At 41.7% G+C, this 21,529-nt stretch overlaps 1 protein-coding gene across 1 annotated transcript; it reads right to left on the bottom strand.

Annotated features, from left to right (window-relative positions):
* Window positions 1-320: 320 nt before the first annotated feature.
* On the bottom strand, window positions 321-15,237 carry LOC127162577 (matrix remodeling-associated protein 8-like; the record flags this gene model as incomplete). The annotated part of the gene is made up of 4 exons (XM_051105373.1): window positions 14,917-15,237; window positions 12,911-13,261; window positions 518-604; window positions 321-413 (listed from the first exon to the last, which is right to left on the bottom strand). Coding segments are annotated over exons 1-4 (850 nt in total), but the record flags the coding sequence as incomplete, so codon positions are not given.
* Between the last annotated feature and the right edge of the window lie 6,292 nt (window positions 15,238-21,529).

Raw genomic sequence — 21,529 nt, 5'->3', positions numbered from 1 at the left:
TGACTGTTGATTTACATTTGGATTTATTTACCTGAATAGAAAACGGCTGAGAAAAGTATGTATTCTGTGTCATGACTGTTATACAGAATCCATGTTTTAATGTTGCCTGTAAAACAGAAAAGATGAAATAATTACATTCCCAATTTCACTTATAACACATTTACAACACAATTAAACACAAATGCCAATAAAACACTGAAGCCCTTCTATGGTAAAACACATTTCAGGTATTGACAGATTATTTAGTTCATGTGAAAACAATCTGGGTATTATAATTCATGAAGTATATTTTCACTAATAAACTGTCAATAATGAATCACCTGTGAACTCATTCAAATACGGAGCCGTCCAGAGCAACATGAGAGGCCTCAGAAAATAAAGAGCACAACAAGAGACCGTCTCAAACAGAGACCCTGAAACAAACACCAGATATTAATAATAATTAGTGTATTAATAAACAACTATTTGAATGATACATTATAATGCATTGATAATTAATCAGTAGTGAATCACTGACCTTCAGAAACACCCCAGAGGACAAAAGCAAGAAACATGATCAGATTTGGACAGAAGACAAGAAACATCTGAAGATGGAAGACGGTGTCTGGCCAGAAAATATAAATAACTCACATTTAGACAAATGGAAAAATTATGTTTTAACAGAAATATTGATCCCAATTAACAGCAGAAGAAGTTCAAACCCTGGGTATTATTTAGCTCTGAGAAAAGACACTCTGGTTATTTGGACAAACTGAATCTAGTGTATATACAGTACACCTCTTTCACCTATGTCCAAACACAATCACATCTCTAATTAAAACACTAAACTAGTAAAATACTACCAGCTCAGTGCTGCCAAACAACAGCTGATGATTACATTACATACAACTTCCGCATGTGTGTGGGTTTTACTTTTAATTTCTGTTGCTCATTTAAGTTTTCTTCTTTTAATAAGTAATGCTGTTGCCAGGAGAATAAAGCTCGAGATGTGGAATGCGACCTGTGTGCGGTTTGGCTGATTTCTGCTGCAACTTGAGTTAGGTGAGCTATCCTTTAACCCTGACTCAGCACGATACAAGTGGCGCCTGAACGTTTTATCTCTGGCCTTGGATTTATTGTGTCGTTTACACGGAAGCAGACTGATCGGATATAGGATCGGATATATAGCTCGGACTGTGGTTCGTTACGGTAATGGGAACACTGACTGTTTGTGAACTTTGACTGCATTTGAAGTGATTTCAGTGATTTCAAGCGACTCCTTCTACATTCATTCGCGGGGATTCAACCGTATGTGCTGAATCGGTGAATTCAGAACTGAAAGTGTTTCGCACTGGATTTATCTTGAAATTGAACTGTATTTTGAGTCATAGTTTTGTGATTTGATCTCTTTGATGCTCCCAGCTGTTATGGACTGCATTTGCTCATCAAACAAACCATGATAATAATGTTAAAAAAAAAAATAATAAAATCTGTGAAAAAGAAAAAATAATCTGTGATGGACAATACAGACATTTAAAGACTGTGTTTTCAGAGTGGTGATATTGAACTGTTGTCATCTCTTCAGAACATTTCTAATGTAGCCCATATTTTCTATATTGTCAAATTCTTTAAAGGTTATCTGAGTGCTTATATTTTATTTGTTACTCAAGAATTCCAATTTCACAGAGGCAAATTACCCCCAATTCAGCTTGCCAACAGTGCATTTTGCAGCCCAACTGGTATTGTCCGGCTAAATATTGGCCTCCAAGGACAAAGCTTCTACCATCGGTTTGTCATTATTCCTGATATTTCTTCTCCACTCATCTTGGGAATGGATTTTATGCTACGTTCATCGGTTAGCATTCATGTCCCATCAAGAACAGTGACTCTGGGTAAACCTACTCCTCGGGAGGTTTTGAGTGAGTGGTTAGAGGCACCTGAGATTGGGAGCTTGATGTTCTTGGATGAATTTAATTCTCTCGCTGTTGTACAGTGCCCTCCACTAATATTGGCACCCTTGGTAAATATGAGCAAAGGTGGCTGTGAAAATAAATCTGCATTGTTTATCCTTTTAATCTTTCATTCAAAAATTCACAATATTCTAACCTATCATTTAAGTAAAACCATGGAAAGCAGGGGGAAAATCTCTTTATGAAATAAATGTTTTTCTGTAGTTCATGTTGACCACAATTATTGGCACCCAATTATTGCAATGTCCTTTATTCAGGATGACAGCTTTGAGTTTTCTCCTTTATTGCCCGAAGAGTTTGGAGAACACCTGACAAGAGATCAGAGACCATTCCTTCATACAGAAACCTTTCAGATCCTTCAGTCTCTCAGCTCCATTTATTTAGTTATTTATTTAACAGGGACAATGCAGAATACATTACAGATACTCTACATACAGGCTTCTAGCCAATGGCTAATTTGCAGCCTGTAACATGGACACTGAGGCGGCGTTCGAATCCAATTGCGGAAGTTTATTACAAATGACAGCACACATAAACGTGGAAACAGGCAGAGGGTCGATTACCAGAAAAGCAGTCCAACAGCATACAACACATAAACGTAATCCAAGCAGCAGAGAGATAAAGCAGGCAGTGGGTCGAATACCGTGAAGTCAGTCCAGAAACAGCAAACAATCCAATAGGGGTAATCCGTAAACTCAATAGTCCATAAAGCAAGATAGCAACAGGTAATCCAACAGAGTAATTATAAACGCTCGGTAAGGCAGGAATAAACTGGCAATACTTCGCAACTGTCTGAGCACATGATGAGTCCTTAAATACTGCCAAACAGGAAGTAGCAGTAGAAGCAGCAGAGGGAGCATGCAGGCTCCCCTAGGAGCGACTCCTGGCACTCAAAACAATAACAACAGTCCAGGTGGGTGGGGGAACAGAGGCAAAGCAGGGGGTGGGACGGAGGGCCAGGTCCATGTAGAGCAGGTGGGCCTGGATCGTGGAGCAGGGACAGACAGTGAAGCACTGGAGGACCTGGACCATGGAGCAGTGGCAGACAGTGAAGCACTGGAGGACCTGGGCCGTGGAGCTGTGGAAGACAGTGGAACCCTGGAGGTCCTGGGCCGTGGTGCTGAGGCAGACAGTGGAAACCTGGAGGACCTGGGCCGTGGAGCGACAGCAGACCGTGAAACATTGACGTGCCTGGGCCGTGGAGCAATGACAGACAGTGGAACACTGGAGGTCCTGGGCCGTGAAGCAGTAGCAGACCATGAAGTACTGGACGCCGCCCCCATAGGAGGATCTACAGCTTGCGCTGACACCTCTGGGGGCATGGGCGCAGATGCTTGGGCAGGTGTGGCAGGGCAATTATAAATGGCCTTCATGGCCGTGACAGGACAGGCAGAGAGTCCGTGGGGAAACGCCGCCCCTTGAGGAGATTCTGCAGCCGGAGCTGCCACTTCTGGGGGCATTGGCGCAGACTCATAGACAGAGGAGGCCTCTGTCGTAGACTTGTGGACAGGCGTGGCCTCTAGAGCAGGTTCGTGGACAGACGAAGCTTCTGAAGTGGTCTCGTAGACAGACGAAACTTCTGGAGCGGTTTCGTGGACAGGCGAGGCCTCTGGAGCGGTCTCGTGGACAGGCGAGGCCTCGGGAGCAGACTCGTGGACAGGCAAGACCTCTGGAACATAGTGTGCAGCCCACACACTAAAAATGGCTACGGCCATTACAGGCAGCACGGTAGATAGTGGGATGTCTGGTGACCTGGAGGGTGTGGATGTTATGGACTTGTGGCTTGTGAATGTGGGCTCTGCGTGGCTTGGGAGCGTGGGCTCTGCGTGGCTTGGGAGCGTGGGCTCTGCGTGGCTTGGGTCAGTAGATACGTGAGGTGGATTGAGAAGGTTGGAAGGGACCTGATGAGGTTTTGGTAGGACAATAGCTTTTTGCCTTGACTCAGGGAGGCCTGCCGTGGCCGGACTTGACTCAGGGAGGCCTGCCGTGACTTGACTTGAGTCGGGAAGAACGGCGGTGACTTGACCTGGCTTGTGCAGTCCAGCTGTGACTTGACTTGGCTTGTGAAGGTCAACTGTGACTTGACTTGGCTCAGGGACAATAGCAGCAGCTTGACTTGGCTCATGAAGAACAACCGTGGCGTGGCTTAGCTCAGGGAAGACAGCAGCAATTTGACTTGGCTTGTGAAGATCTGCTGTAACGTGACTTGACTCAGGAACAATATGGCTTGACTCAGGAACAACATGGCTTGACTCAGGAACAACATGGCTTGACTTGTGGGGAACAGCTGTGACTTGGCTTGACTCGTGGGGCACAGCTGTGACTTGGCTTAACTCATGGGGAACAGCTGTGACTTGGCATGGCTCGTAGAGAACAGCTGTATCTTGGCTTGACTCATGGGGAATAACAGCTGTATCTTGGCTTGGCTCGTGGAACACCACTGTGACTTAGCTTGATTCATGGGGAACAACAGCTGTATCTTGGCTTGGCTCGTGGAACACAGCTGTGACTTGGCTTGGTTCATGGGGAACAGCTGTGGCCTTGCTTGACTCACGGAAAACAGCAGCGTTGGCTTGACTTGACTCTGTTGCTTGACTTGACTCTGTAGCTTGACCGGGCTCTGAAGCTTGGCCGGACTCTGTAGCTTGGCCGGACTCTGTAGCTTGGCCGGACTCTGGAACTGGACTTGACCCTGGAACTGGACTTGACTTGGAAGCCTGACTGGACTTGGAAACTTGACTTGACCCTGAAACTCGACTGGACTCGGAAGCTTTTGACCCTGGAGCAGCAACTGTAGCTTGACTGGGTTCTGCAGCTTGACTTGGTTCTGTAGCTTGACTTGGTTCTGCAGCTTGACTTGGTACAGGAACAGTAGCTGTCATTTTAGCTGCCCATACAGCCATTAGGGGTGAGTCCAGTACATGGGCCATCATGAGGCGTGGCTTGGAAACAGCGATTATTTTGTGGAGTGGATCTGAGATGGCGGCCATCTTGTGAACAGGTTTGGGGATGGCGGCCATGACGGGTGCAGACTCTGGACGGGCGGCAGGCGTGGCGTGAGCAGGCCCTGGAGCGGCAGGCCTGGCGTGAGCAGGCCCTGGAGTGGCAGGCGTGGCGTGAGCAGGTCCTGGAGCGGCAGGCGTGGCGTGAGCAGGCTTTGGCTGGGCAGGCATGACGTGAACAGGCCTTGGCTTGATGGACGTGGCTTGAACAGGCTGTGGTGTGGTGGTTACTGCGGGATTGCGGGGTCCCTCGTCCGCAATCCCAACAGTGTAAGGTGAGCCGCTTAACCGGAGTGCAAGATCTAGGTAACTTTCCAGAGTCCAATGTGGGGTATTTCGTGGCATTAAATATGAAATGTCCTTACATAAACCAAAACGGAAAAGATCTTTGAGAGATGTGTCATTGAAGTTCACCTGATAGCACAGTTCACAGAAGTCAGTTACGTAGTCCTCTATTGGACGGTTTTCTTGTCTGAGATGGATGAGACGATCTGCTGGGTCCATGGTTGGACGTGTACTTGCAACTTCCGCTGGATTCATGGGAGGCGAAGTATTCTGTAACATGGACACTGAGGCGGCGTTCGAATCCAATTGCGGAAGTTTATTACAAATGACAGCACACATAAACATGGAAACAGGCAGAGGGTCGATTACCAGAAAAGCAGTCCAACAGCATACAACACATAAACGTAATCCAAGCAGCAGAGAGATAAAGCAGGCAGTGGGTCGAATACCGTGAAGTCAGTCCAGAAACAGCAAACAATCCAATAGGGGTTATCCGTAAACTCAATAGTCCATAAACAAAGCAAGAAAGCAACAGGTAATCCAACAGAGTAATTATAAACGCTCGGTAAGGCAAGAATAAACTGGCAATACTTCGCAACTGTCTGAGCACATGGTGAGTCCTTAAATACTGCCAAACAGGAAGTAGCAGTAGAAGCAGCAGAGGGAGCATGCAGGCAGTCCTGGGCTGAGGACTCCCTCTGCTGGCTTGGCGTTACACAGCCCCAGTCCCTGGTTAGGCTTTTAAAATACAAAAAAACAAAACAAAAAAAAAAAACAAGTATAAATTCAATAAACGTAACAGAAATCTAAGACTGTGTAACGCCATCAATGTTCACAACCCTGTTTTTGTTTGAACCATTTTGAACCATTAAACCATCTCCATGCTGGTGCTTCTTCTCTTCAGTTCACCTCATGCATTTTCTATAGGGTTCAGGTCAGGCAACTGGGATGGCCATGGCAGATGCTTCATTTTATGCTCAGTGACACATTTTTGTGTTGATTTTGATGGTTCATTTGGATCACTGTCCTGATGGAGGATCCAACCACAGCTCATTATAGAACTTCTAACAGATGCAGTCAGGTTTACATTTTTTATCTGCTGGTATTTGCTAGAATCCATGATGTCATGTATCTGAACAGGACGTCCAGGACCTCTGGCAGGAAAATAAGCCCACAACATTAAAGATCCAGCAGTATATTTAACCGTGGGCATGGGGTACTTTTTGTACCAAACCTATCTTGAGTGTTTGCTGCCAGAAAGCTCTTTTTTTTTTAGTTTCATCTGACCACAGAAGCCATTCCCATTTGAAATTTAAGTCGAGTCTGAGAACTGAATATGCTGGAGTTTGTTTTTGGATGAGCAAGGAGGATTTTTCTTAACCCTCCTGAACAACATGTGGTGACGTAGGGGCTATTTTAATTTTTTTTTTTTTTAGTCTTTTGACCCCAAGACTCCTCTTATCTCTGCAATTCTCCTGCTGTGATCCTTGGAGAGTCTTTGGACACTTAAACTCTCCTCCTCACCATGCATTAGGACGATATAGACACACGTCCTTTTCCAGGCAAATTTGTAAAATCTTTAGTTTAATTTGAATTCTTAATTATTGTCATAATGATGGAAATTGGGATTTTCAATGCTTTAGCTCTTTTCTTACAGCCACTTTCTATTCTGTGAAGCTCAACAATCTTGTTCTGCACATCAGAACTGTATTATGTGGTTTTATTCCATGTGATGGATGATTAAGGAAATTTGGCCTTTGTGCTCCTCATATTTATAATCCTGTGTAACAGGAAGTTATTGCTGGACAATATCATACTCCTAGTCATTCTAGTGTGCTAAATAAATGCAAATATGAATGGGAATATACTTCAGAGATATTTTACTCATTATAATTTCAAAGGGTGCCAATAATTGTGCCCAACATGCATATGAGAAAAAAAAAAAAAACATTTATTTCATAAAGTAAGCTTCCCCCCACTTTTAATTGTTTTACTTCAATGAAATTTTGTGAATTTTTTGAATGTAAGATCATAAAGATAAACAAAGCAGATTTATTTTCATAGACGTCTTTTCTCATATTTACCAAGGGTGCCAATATTAGTGGAGGGCACTGTATGTTCATTAGTCTTATGAAGTCACATAAAGCCTTAAACCGTCATAAGAAATAGTTCGAACTCAGTCACATGATAATCCTTGCCTTAAATAAAATCTATAAATATAGGCCTAAAAGAGTTAAAGTATAAAGCATTGTTAGTTTTTTTTGCTCTTAAGTAATACATCATTCGGAACTGTAAAGGGTCTACTTTTATTTGTGTGTACTCACAATATCAACAAAACGTTGCAAACGGTGCTTTTATAAAAAACAATCATTATGCGCTTTCTGTTGTCTCAAAAGGACCGCTTCACAAAAATAAACCGACACTCAGCGAATACAAACCGCACAGACATGATAAATATACCTATAGAAAGCTCAAAATTATTACTTAACGAAATAAATCAAATCGAAAACAAAAACAAAAACTCTATCATTATGTAATCTGTAATGATGCTTTTTAAAGGCGTGTCCAAAGAGAAGATGGCGAGTCTAGTTTATTAATAAATAATTAAAAAATCTCCTTACTATTTTCCCCTCGACACATTCATGTTAATTACTTCTGCTTTGCAGCAAGCGTTAGCCTATTGCGTGCACGTGAACGGGAATCTCTTCCCTCTGTGTTAAAGACGCGCTCGCTGCTGCTGCTGATGGAGACACTAAACGCCTTCCGAGCCGGTCTCAAAAGTGAAAGCGAATGTGAAATCTCGTGTTGTTTCCACCAGCGCGGAATTTTTTCATCACCATAAATTGTGGATGTCAAAAGTACAAAAATAAGAAGAAGCATAAAACAGACCCGAAGCCCGGCCCGAGTCTGAGCTATGACGTGAAATTTGGCCCGAAGCTCGGCCCTAGGGACCAGGGCCGGCCCTGGCCAATTTGCTGCCCTAGGCAAGATTTTACCTGGTGCCCCTTGCTTCACAGCCCATTCCACCAATAATACATTTTCTTATTTAAAAAAAAAAAAAAAAAAAAAAAATGTGTGTACCATTTGTTAACATTAGTGAATGTATTAACTAACTTGAACTAACAATAAACAAGACATTTGTAACAGTATATATTTGAAAAGTGTTCGACTTCCAGTAGATGGCAGCAATGTTTTACTAAACTAGCCCTTGCTAACAGTATCACCTCGAATTTAACTGAGGAACGTACATCTTTAAAGTGAATTTTACATAAAATGTTGCTATTTTAATAAGCCCAGTTATATACAAATATTAGTAAATTACCCAATTCATTAGCCAAATACCATAGATCCCCAAATACTACACACTACTACTAGCATAAAAATATTATTAAAATGTGTTATCATGCGACACGAAAAATGACACCATTATGTTACAAAATCTCGGATCTCTGGTACTCCACTGTTATTACCCTATTTTAAACTTTTAGACTAGGCCAACATGAAGTTTGTTCACAAACTTTTACCTCATGTAGTTTATTTATATGATCATCATTCATTACATCATTTTTATCTCTGTCTTTGTCCCGGTTTTCCTCTTCTTCTCCTTCTTCTTTTTTTTTTCTTCCCTATGCACCAGAGGGCTTCGGTCTTTTGACATACTGATAATTTATTAGTGAAGTGAACATCTATCACAATCAGGTGACTGATGTATGTGGAAGTGCGGCTGTGCGGGGGAAGATTGATCATGCGTCGAACCGAATAGTTATGTTTTTGTCGGATAATCGCTTTTTTTTATATATTTTTAAATTGATAGCATTGGAGTAGTATTGGTAAAAAAACAAACAAACAAACAACAAAAAACTTCACTCATTTTGGCGCCCTAGGGATCGGCGGCGCCCTTAGCAATTGCCTATTTCGCCTATGCCATGGGCCGGCCCTGCTAGGGACGTAAAAAAAGTCGGGGCCCATCGGGCTCGGGGTGAAATGCAGGGCTCTAAGTTCACTCACCGGGTTGATGCTCTGACGGCCACCGCATGCAACTTTTAACAAGATTCACTTGTTTAAAACAGCCTCAATTATATTAACATTTACTAATATAACCATTATTTTTCTAACACACTTCTAAATATATACAACCCTATGGAAATTGTTATCTTTGCCAGCGATCACAGTTTGAGTATACTTCTATGTCAGGGGTGGCGAACGTCGGTCCTGGAGAGCCGCAGCCCTGCAGAGTTTTGCTTCAACCCTAATCAAACGCACCCGGACAAGATAATCAAGGTCTGAAGGGTTACTAGAAAGCAACAGGCAGATGAGTTTTAATTAGGGTTGGAGCTGAACAATGCAGGGCTGCGGTTCTCCAGGACCGGAGTTCGCCACCCCTGTTCTATGTAAAGGCATAGATAAACCGCGCTGTCAGCAGGCATTTCAGAATAGAGCTGAAGATCTTTGCCCGAACCCGATGAAACCCGACGGGTTCAGTCGGGGTCGGGCTTAATTTATATAATTTTACACGGGTTTGGGCCGGGTTCGGGCTTGCGCTCCGGCTTGCCCGGTAAATTAGCGGTCATGTGATGCGTTTCGATTAGCGCGAGAAAGATGCGATAATGGATGCTGAGGAGGTGAACGGAGGCTTGCCTCTGGTGATTACGTTTTGGCAAAATTAGCCGGATCAGTACTATGCATCCCGGTCAGTCGCAGCAGCAGTAAAAGGGGGGTTCAGTGCTGCTGGACACACCATCAGTGAGCGCAGGACCGCGCTGAAACTTAATAACTTAAAATCTCAATTTCGTTATTGCCAAAAACCCATCTTAATTTAGAACTTATCTTAATTTAATTTGTTAAGAAATAGTCTTTTTTATTGGCGCGTTGGCCTATTTAGAGTGCTAAGATGTTATGCTGTTACAGAGGACTTATTATATTTATTTGTTCCAACTTCCAAGTGGCCTATAGCCTACGTTAGTCATTAATAAATTATGTTAAACCATGTATAAATGACTCATTCTTGTCAAAAGGCAAAAGAGCTGCGTGATTGCGCTCATTTGAATAATGTCGGGCTGTAAACGGGTTCAGGCTTTTAAAAAGCTGTCAATCAAAATGTACTTGTCGGGCTCAGGCCGAATTCTGTCAGGCTCGGGCACTGTCGGGCCTAACTTTTAAGGCCCGATTACAGCTCTATTTCAGAATAGAACAACGAAAACAAGGTTAGTAATTCTGATATACCAGCTGAGAAATACAATAAAATACGATGTTTTGTTTGTTATATTCCAATATTCCAAAGAACATTATCCAGTGAATTATTCACTCTTTAGCCTATTAAACAGCGTATAAACTGTAGTTTAAAACAAAGTTGATATGACTCCTGTCCTTTATTTATTTTCTTCTTTTAAAACTTTCTACATTCTACATTTATTTTGCTTATTAGTTGATGCATTTTATAAATAAAATGTTTTTATTGTTTTAATATGAAGATTAATTTTAACATGAATGACTGCTAATTTTCAACACTTTAAGAGGATTAAAGGAGGAAAACCCAAAGGCAGTGGACTTAATTATAAAGTATGGACTTAATTCACTCAGTCACTGATTTACTTTATAACAGTAAATAAATATTGGTTCGGCATATTGGTTATCGGGCACATAATTATGCAAATAATCGGTATCTGTAATAAAAAAAATCAATATCACTAAAGTAAATTCCTTAGTGAGATCTTTGCCTTGATCCTTGCTTGATAACACAACCAAATGTTACAGGGGTGGACGATACTGACATACTGTACTTTGAGAGTTTGAGAGCTTCCCTGCAGGTTGCTTATGATCATGCCACAGCTGTTCTGGAGACGAGCCATTCAAAAAGCAAACATTACTATGATCAGAAGCGCTGCACAGTTTCCTATGCTGTGGGTGACTTGGTCAGGGTTAAAACCCACCCAGAGGGATGAAGAGAGATCTGTTGTTGTTGACCAGGGGCTTAGTGCTGACTACTCAAACAGACTTTCAGTTGATCATTCAGATGGTAGTGTTCCTGAACATTTGACTAAACATTCACTTGACGTTCTATCAGACAGTAGTGATGTGGGGGCTGTCTCTACTTCACATGACATGCCACCTGACGTGAATGGTATTGTATCCCTGCCCATATTGTGTATTCTCAAAATATATTATGCTATTTTACTCAATATGATATTATTTTACTTAAACATAATGTATGGTTATAACAATAATCAATAGATCAAAATGCTGATTGTTACAATACTGGATGTCATAACACAGATTGAGAGTCTTATGTGTATGGTGTTGGGTAGCACCGGTGATTTCCACTGGATCAAATCAGTGAACTTAAGCGAACTAATGAACTTTGGGTAACTTCCAATATATGACAGATACATGATTGATGTATGTCCCATGTGACCACCTCCAATCAATTGGAGATGGTGAATTAAGGGTCATTTTTAATTGGAGACGGAGGAGTTAAGATCATTTTGGCAGGTGGTCTAGTCAAAACAGACAGGCGTAACCCATAAAAAAACTGGAATTACCAATTTTGGTGAGCATGGATAGGTATAAGAACGGATACCAGGACAGACGGAGACTAAATGCGGTAACCGTTGTCTCGGCTTTGTTGCTTTGTCCAATAAAGTATTATTTTGACATCTGGAACTCTGCTTCTCGAGCCTTATTGACTTCATTGAGAAAATTCATCAACTTTGCTCCACAACACCCACTGCTTCGAACCAGGGTCTGGGTCATTATGCGCCGAGACAAAGAAAGGTCCCTAGAATTACGCCTGACTGGACAGTAAATAGTGGACTAACAGTGGACTAACCCCTACCATACAAAAAGGCTTGACTTGCACTAAGGATGAAAGGTGAAGCTTCAGTGTTACTAGAATGTTAATTGTTCTGCATATAAGTTCTTGGTACAAGTTCATTATTTGCATCTGAAAAATTTGTGCATTTCACTTTTGTGTTTGTCACTTTTTATTTTTTCAAACTAATGTGCACTGTACTAACATGTGTGCTTGTACTGTTTGTGCATTATCTATTCCTCTGCCATTTAACTTTTCAACTCAGTCATGTGTTTCTTTTGCTGTGTATGGCTGAGGGCAGACCTTTTTGGTCGGGGGAAATCTGTAATGAGTGAAAATGTTGTGCCTCCTTTAAGAGCAGAGTTCCCTTCTGTGCACAGTCTGCAACCATATGCCACGAGTACCGCATGTGTGCGGGTGCGATGGTTTTACTTTTAATTTCTGTTGCTAATTTAAGTTGTCTTCTTTTAATAAGTAACACTGTTGCCAGGAGAATAAAGCTCAAGATGTGGAATGTGACTCGTGATTTCTGCTGCAACCTGAGTTTGGCGAGCTATCATTTAGCCTCGACTCAGCGCGTTACAGTCATCTCATTCCAATGAAGCTACGATGTTTAAAATTTTAAAATATGATTTTTTTTTTTTTTTTGGTCAAATATGACCAAAGAGGCCCAGAGGGTTAAACCATCATTATCAGTCATTCGGTTTTATTTAAAACACACATCTCTGTTCTTTCTGACAGTTACATTTATAACTTAATGAATCATCAAACTCAAAACTGTGTTGGAAACACAAATGTAATATTATAAATAACTAAACTACTGATTAAGGATAGAAGAGATATTTTTTTCATATCTGTTGACTTACCTAGTAGTTTCAGTACCACTTTTAAATTGGTTGAAAACTGCCTGCGACCCCTGCTGTGAACTGTACATGTATATTCTCCTTCATCTTCAGCTCTCAGTTTGTCCAGACGGAGGGAGAAGTTTCCATCTTTAAGGTGCTCAGTAAAAAAATGAGCTCTATCTTGATATTCCTGCTGCTGTTCATCTGCTCGACTCTCACCATCTTCATACAGATGAACCAGATCCTTCAAGTCTTTTTTTCTCCATTCCACCTTCAGACCCTCCATTCCAGAGGGTTTATCTTTATAACAGGGCAAAACCATTGAAGCTCCCAGATGAACCGGTGTGTGATGAGAATGTTTCACAGTGAATCCTGAAAATGAAAAAAAAAAAAAAAAAAAAAAGACCACAGTTTATTAACGTTAAGGCACAGAAGGTTCAGTATCTCCCATTATGTTTCTTTTTTCTTTCTTTATTATATTTTTCTACCATGAGTTTACAGCAGTGAGAGAGTTTAGGTCTCATCCTCACACTGTCTAACGCATATCACACACAAAACTGGATAACATTATCTCAAGTCTCTTGAATCTGATTAGCTAGCTTTGGACAACTTCCAGAATTAAGGGCACTCCGGAGATTTAATATCAGCCCATTTGAGAAAATCATCATCAAGTGCTTTTGAAGAAGAAATAATTGGATAACACCTAAATGAATTAGGGTGGTGTAAAGTTTTTTTTAGGTTGACATCAAATCTTTAAAAGATAATCAGAGTTTGTTTAAGGCACTTTAATAGCAATTAAACTAAATATCCACAGCCAGAAAAGTTTCATTAGCTTAATTTCCTGTTTGAAATTGTCTGTACTTATTTTATGATTGTGTGTGATTTTTTCCCCTGTATTTATACAGCACTTGATTTATATACACAGATTGTTTCAAAGCACTTTTACAGAGTTCAACACGAAAACAGCATATCAACGATGCAAACAGCAGCTCTAAAAAGAGAACAATAGTAGTCACCATTATAGTAAATATTCATAAATAAGTAAGTGAACAAGCGTTTCTGTCTAATTAGATGTAAAATTAAATGATAAAGAATGTCAGTGTAATTAATCATCAATTAAACAGGCTGCAGACACACATCATTAACTCTAATTTTCATAGATATCTGGTGAAATCTCTGAACAGCAAATGAACAGACTGAGATCAGATGTTGTGCTGAACAATCAATCCTTCCACAAACTCCTTTTTTTTTTTTTTTTTTTTACATTAATTGACTTACACACTCATATGTACAAACCCAGCTGATAAAGCATATAAAAAACATGTTCAGATGTAGCTTGTGCTTATTCAAAATAATAATTTATGTATATAATTAATAACACATGACCAGTCCAGACAACTATATTTATCACTTAAATGCATCAAACTAGTATTATAAAAAAATCTGGAAATACTATTTATATTGTATCTATGCAGCTTAATTCAAATCATATTGTAACGCCAAGCCAGCAGAGGGAGCCCTCACCCCAGGACTGCCTGCATGCTCCCTCTGCTGCTTCTACTGCTACTTCCTGTTTGGCAGTATTTAAGGACTCCCCATGTGCTCTCACATTTGTGAAGTATTGCCAGTTAAACCTGCCTTACCGAGCGTTTATATAACTCTGTTGGATTACCTGTTGCTGTCTTGCTTTGTCTTTGGATTATTGAGTTTACTGATTGCCCCTGTCGGATTGTTTGCCTGTGTGGACTGTTTACAAGGTTTGACCCTTTATCTGCCTGTTGACGATCGCTCTCTGGATTATCCCTTGGACTGTTGCATTCTCGGACTGCCTTATTGGTTATCGACCCTCTGCCTGTTTGCACGTTTATGTTTGCTGCTGTTCCTAATAAACTTTTGTGTATGGATTCTACTACTGCCTCAGCGTCCACGTTACACATATATTGTTCAGGGCAACAACAGCAGCAATTTCTTTTCTTTTATTATTATTATTATTATTATTATTATTATTATTATTATTTTACACTTACCCAGTTTCAACTCTTCATTGACTGTATGCACACAATCCTGGTCCTTATAAACTTTACATGTGTAAATCCCTTTATCTCCAGCTCTCAGTTTTTTCAGACGAAGGGAGAAGTTTCCATCTTTAATCTTCTTCTTTAAGAAATGAGCTCTTTTGTGATAATCCTTGTGCTGTTCATCTGCTCGACTCTTGCCATCTTCATACAGATGAACCACAGTCTCTGTTCTTCTCCACTCCACCTTCAGATTGTTCTCTAACAAGCTTTTGTCAATCTGACAGGGCAAATCCACTGAATCTCCCAGAGTAATGAAATTACCACTCATTAGGATCTCTATAAAGGAACAGAAATGTTTTAATGTGGAAAACCTGATACAAAAGAAAAATAAACGTTAGTACAAAATTCAAACCACACCACACTTGCATAACAGCTAGTCAATCATTCAAACATTTATTAATTGCAACTAATTAATTACCTATTAATTATATGAGCACTGTCACACTCGTAGACTTGAGATATGGCGGTATATTGGGACGGCTGTGATTTGGCTGTAGGTAAGTTTATCCCAACATAAATATTCTATTCGGTACAGGGCACACAGAATCCAAACCTTTATGTTTTTCTTTATTTGGAAAAAAAGGCAAAAAATATTATTAATAATAAAAAAGGGTGCTGTTCTAGGGCTGCACAATTTGGCCAAAAATGTTGTTTTTATATATCAATCTGACTAATAATGATTATGGTTATTATTTCTATATAGAAACATGAAACAAAATAAGGAATATTACTCTTGTAATAACACTATTTCACTATAATATATAAAAGAAAAACCCTGAGCATTTAAGAATAAATATAATAATAAATATAGCTGTGAGAAAAAGAAAAAAGTACACTTTTCTACACTGAGGAAAACTTTAGGATTTGCAAATGTTTACCTCTGTAACAGAGACGCTGAGGCAGCGTTAGAATCCATATGCGGAAGTTTATTGCAAATAACAGCAAACATACACGTGTAACCAGGCAGAGGGTCGATAACCAAAAGCAGTCCACTCTTTCGACAGTCCAAGAGTAATTCGGGAATCGTAGTGAGAAACCAGGCAATAAAGTCAAACCTTGAAATCAGTCCACACAGGCAAACAATCCAAAAGGGGAAATCCAAGAAATCAGTGGTCAGAAAACAAGGCAGAATCATACACATGCAAACAAACAGAATAATCAGAAAATGCTCTGTAAGGCAGGTAAACTGGCAATACTTTGCGATGTGTAAGCACATGGTCACAGCTTAAGTAGTCCCAAACAGGAAGTGAATGTAGAAGCAGCAGAGGGAGCGCGCAGTCAATATTCGGGTGATGGCTCCCTCTGCTGGCTTGGCATTACAGAACCCCTCCCTCTAAGAGTGACTCCTGGAGCTCGGCGAGGACATCCCCATGGTCGTGGTGCCGGACGGTCGGGTCTGGCTCAATGGAACTCCTCCGTGAGAGACGGATCCAGAATGTCACTGGAGGCTACCCATGACCTCTCCTCAGGTCCATAGCCCTCCCATTCCACCAAATATTGGAGCTGACCCCCTCTATACCGAGAGTCCAGTAACTCCTTTACCTGATAGGCGGGCAAGCCGTCTACATCCAGGGGTGGCGGTGGTTTTGGGGCCATCTGGCTGGGGTCAGCCTCCGGGTGGACCGGTTTGAGAAGAGACACATGGAAGGAGTGAGAGATACGGTAGTTAGGAGGAAGCTCAAGCTGGTAGGTTACTTCATTGATTCTTTTAAGAATTTTGAAAGGGCCTACATACCTAGGGCTGAGCTTCCTGCTGGGCAGCCGCAGCTTGATGTCCCTTGTAGAGAGCCAGACCCGCTGTCCAGGTTGGTAGGGAGGGTGTGGATGGCGGCGTCTGTTGGCTTGGATCTCCTGATTCTGTACAGCCCACTGGAGACGCACATGGGCACTGTCCCACACCCTCTCACTACGCTTAATCCAGTCGTCGACAGCCGGAACTGAAGAAGGTTCACCTGACCACGGGAACATGGGAGGCTGAAACCCCAGGACGCACTGAAAGGGGGTGAGGCCTGTAGAGGAATGGGTGAGTGAATTTTGGGCATATTCGGCCCAGGGGAGAAACTCTGACCATCTATGCTGTTCACGACTGCAATAAGTGCGTAGATACTGACCGATCTCCTGATTTAGTCTTTCCACCTGGCCATTACTCTGAGGATGGTATCCTGAGGTGAGGCTAACATTAATGTCAAGCTGCCTGCAGAAGGCTTTCCAGACTTGTGATGTGAACTGAGTTCCTCTGTCACTTACAATGTCCTCAGGTAAACCATAGACACGGAAGACATGGTTGAAGAGGGCTAAGGCTGTTTCCATGGCTGTGGGTAGACCTTTCAATGGAATTAAACGGCAGGATTTGGAGAAATGGTCAATGATTACTAGAATGGTTGTGAACTCATGGGAAGGTGGCAGGTCAGTGACGAAATCAATGGAGAGATGTGACCAGGGTCGTTGTGGAATAGGTAGTGGTTGAAGTAAGCCTGAAGGCAATTCCTTGGGGGTCTTGGATTGGGCACAGATCTGGCATGATTTGATGAATGCGGTAGTGTCTTTGGTCATTGATGGCCACTAGAATGAGTTCTTTAACAGATGTAGAGTGTGTGATATACCAGGATGACCTGCACTGAGAGAGGTGTGGACCCACTGTAGTACTTGGTGACGTATTTCTTGAGGTACGTAGTGTTTATTTGGGGGACATTGTGGTGGTGGCGGGTCTTGGTCGTGTCTGCGCTGAATTTCTTCCATGATGTTCCATGAGATGGGAGCTAGAATGACAGTGGGTGGAAGGATGGGTTCAGGTGGGTGAATATCCATAGGAGGATCATGTTGACGGGAGAGAGCGTCTGCCTTATTGTTTTTACTTCCTGGTCTGTAAGTGACTGTGAAATTGAAACGAGTGAAGAAGAGGGCCCATCGAGCTTGACGAGGGTTAAGTCTTTTTACGCCTTTGATGTATTCGAGGTTCTTATGGTCAGTGATGACTTAGAAAGGATGACGAGCGCCCTCTAGCCATTGCCGCTACTCCTCGATAGCGGCTTTCATGGACAGTAACTCTTTATTTCCCACATCGCACTGGTGAGTTTTCTGGAATAAAAGGCACATGGATGAAACTTGCCTGGTTGACCATGACGTTGAGAAAGAATGGCTCCTATTCCACAGTCTTACGCATCCACCTCCACAACAAATGGCAACTCAGGGTTAGGGTGTTTCAGAATAGGAGCTGAAGTGAAACTTGCTTTGAGTGTGGTGAAAACTCGATCTGCCTCTTCGGTCCAACAGAGTTTCTTGGGTTTATTTTTTAGGAGTGAGGTAAGAGGAGAAGCAATGGTGCTATAATTTTGGATGAAGCGGCGGTAGAAATTGGCGAAGCCCAGGAATTTTTGGAGCTCCTTGATGGTAGTAGGTTGAGGCTAATCCGTGACCGCTTGAACTTTGCTTGAGTCCATCTTGACCCTCTGGTGGCTGACTTGATAACCTAGAAATGATGTCTGGTGGACGTGGAACTCACATTTTTCAGCCTTGACATAAAGTTGGTTTTCCAGTAGACGGGACAAAACTGCACGCACATGGGTAACATGTTCTGTTTCTGTCTTGGAGTATATCAGAATGTCGTCTATGTAGGCGATAACAAACTTGTTCATGAACTCCTTGAAAATTTCATTAATGAAGGACTGAAAGACAGCTGGGGCGTTGGCTAACCCATACGGCATCACCTGGTATTTATAGTGCCCCCTAGTGGTGAGAAATGCAGTCTTCCATTTGTCACCCTCCTTGATCCTGATGAGGTTGTATGCACTTTGTAAGTCTAGTTTGGTGTAAATGGTGGCCTCCCGCAGTTGTTCTAGAGCCAGGGGTACTAGAGGCAAGGGGTAACAGAACTTTACCGTGACGTTGTTGAGCCCACGATAGTCGATGCAGGGCCTTAGACCACCATCCTTCTTGCTTACGAAGAAGAACCCTGCTGTAGCAGGGGATGTTGATGCACGGATGAAACCTGAATCTAGAGCCTCCTCAATGTATTCCTCCATAGCCTGATCCTCCATCCTGGACAACGGATAAACTCTACTCTTGGGAGGCATGGCGTTAGGCAGTAGGTCAATAGCACAGTCCCTGGGGCTGTGTGGAGGGAGTTGTGTGGCTTTAGTCTAGCTGAAAACTTCAGATAAATCTTGAAAATGACTGGGGGTTGGTTATCTTTACCTGTGTGTCTGGACTCTCAATGCTTGTGGTAAGACATGGTTGTGGCTGAATGGAAAAACAGTTCTTCATGCAGAATTGTGACCAGTGAGTTAATTCCCCTTGAAACCAGGAGATGGCAGGATCATGGATGGAGAGCCAGGGAAATCCTAGGATGACTTCATATTTGGGTGAGTGACCACATACAAGGTGATGTTTTCCTGGTGAAGCAGACCAACTTGAAGTTTCACGGTTTTGGATTGGTAGTGGATGCCGTGATCGATGAGAGTGTCATTGATAGCTTTGATCTGGATGAGCGGTATGCATGGTTGGGTAGGGATGTTATATTTCTTGACGATGTCCTTATTGATGAGATTCAGTGCAGCCCCAGAGTCAATCATCGCTGTTAGATCAAGAGACAGAGTATCAGTTCTTATGGTGACTGGTAATGTCAGTGACTTGTATTGAAGAACAGAGAAATTTTGGATATTTACCCCTGAGGAAGTCTTGAACTTGAGTGGACATCCTATACTACGGTGGCCTGGTTTACCGCAGTAAAAACACAGATGATTTTGACAACGTCTTGTTCCTTCCTCCTCAGTCAGTCCTGATGCATTAAGTTGCATGGGTTCGGCAGGTGTTTGTTCCATTGCTGGACCGCAGATTGGGGAATTGCGATGATTACTCTTGGTAGTGCATTGCCTGCGTGTCTGCCTCCTGAGATTGTCGATCTTGATGGTGAGGTTAACGAGTTCAGAAAACGATGAATTCTCTCGACGGCAGGCGAGCTCAGTTTGTAGATCGATATTAAGACTGTTGTAAAAGATAGCTTTAAGAGCAACATCATTCCATCCGCTCTGGGCTGCCAGAGTACGAAATTCAATAGCATAGTCAGCTGCAGTACGGTTACCTTGCTTGGCATGAAGATAATCTTCAATAATTTGCTTTGATAAGCGAATGCTGCTTGCAAGTTGGAGACCTCCGCTGGATTCAAGGGAGGCGAAGTATTCTGTAACGGAGACGCTGAGGCGGTGTTAGAATCCAAATGCGAAGTTTATTGCAAATAACAGCAAACATACACGTGTAACCAGGCAGAGGGTCGATAACCAAAAGCAGTCCACTCTTTTGACAGTCCAAGGGTAATCCGTGAATCGTAGTGAGAAACCAGGCAATAAAGCCAAACCTTGAAATCAGTCCACACAGGCAAACAATCCAAAAAGGGAAATCCAAGAAATCAGTGGTCAGAAAACGAGGCAGAATCATACATGTGCAAACAAACAGAATAATCAGAAAATGCTCTGTAAGGCAGGTAAACTGGCAATACTTTGTGATGTGAAAGCACATGGTCACAGCTTAAGTAGTCCCAAACAGGAAGTGAATGTAGAAGCAGCAGAGAGAGCGCGCAGTCAGTATTCGGGTGATGGCTCCCTCTGCTGGCTTGGCATTACAACCTCAAAGTTCTTAATTATCTTTGCTATTTTTACCCAAATCAGGGTTTAGTGAGCAATAATGAGTACTCAATTAATGTAATTTCTTTTTCATTCATACTTGTCGCCGGAGGGCGCCCTCCACAAATAAGACTCACTGATGACGTTCCAGGAAATCCCTTTTATGGACAAAGGCTTTCAGCTTTTGCTGTAGATGTAGCCTAGTAGCTGAATAACATGCAGATAGACGTTTTACTGATGAAACATGAATAAAATAAACAATATATGTGTCACAATATGTGACAATATATGGCTTTTATCTCTATTCAAGCCATCTCGGGTATTTTTATAAGAATGAAGTAAATTTAAAACGCAATGCTAACCTATAGCCTTTATCACCATTTAGAATAAAGTAGCATGATTTCTGCCTCTGTTTAATAAAACCATGTCAGATCACAGATATACATTATTTCAAAGTGTATTTGGACTAAACATATCATTATACATTTGTTGGACAACAGGTTTGTAATCTTTCCTTGTGTTTTCATGGTAACCAATTAGCAAGGTAGGCTAAGATACAAAGCCATTTAGCCCTAAATTAACAATCAAATTAATTCAGCATATTAATATATTGTATTACCATGTGGACTCTGATTGGAAGGTGGAGATGTACTCATGTTTATGTAATGATCTTTTTAAAATAATATATCTCCAAATACATTCTTACTAGTACTTTATGAGGTTAAAGATATCTCCAGATGAACAGGGAAGGGTAGTTATTCTGTTTTTGATATCATCTTTTCATTTCTGACTAGTAATTATTGCAATAGTGACTAGTATCTATTTAAAATATTACTAGTAAGCATTCATTAGATACTAGTACTTATTGAATAAATTCTGGTAACTAATTAATAGATACGAGTAGTTATTCATTAGGTACTAGAACTTATTTATTAGACACTAGT

This window comes from Labeo rohita, unplaced genomic scaffold (genome assembly GCF_022985175.1).
Source record: "Labeo rohita strain BAU-BD-2019 unplaced genomic scaffold, IGBB_LRoh.1.0 scaffold_972, whole genome shotgun sequence".
Lineage (NCBI taxonomy): Eukaryota > Metazoa > Chordata > Actinopteri > Cypriniformes > Cyprinidae > Labeo > Labeo rohita.
This window is presented reverse-complemented; position numbering and strand designations above follow the sequence as displayed.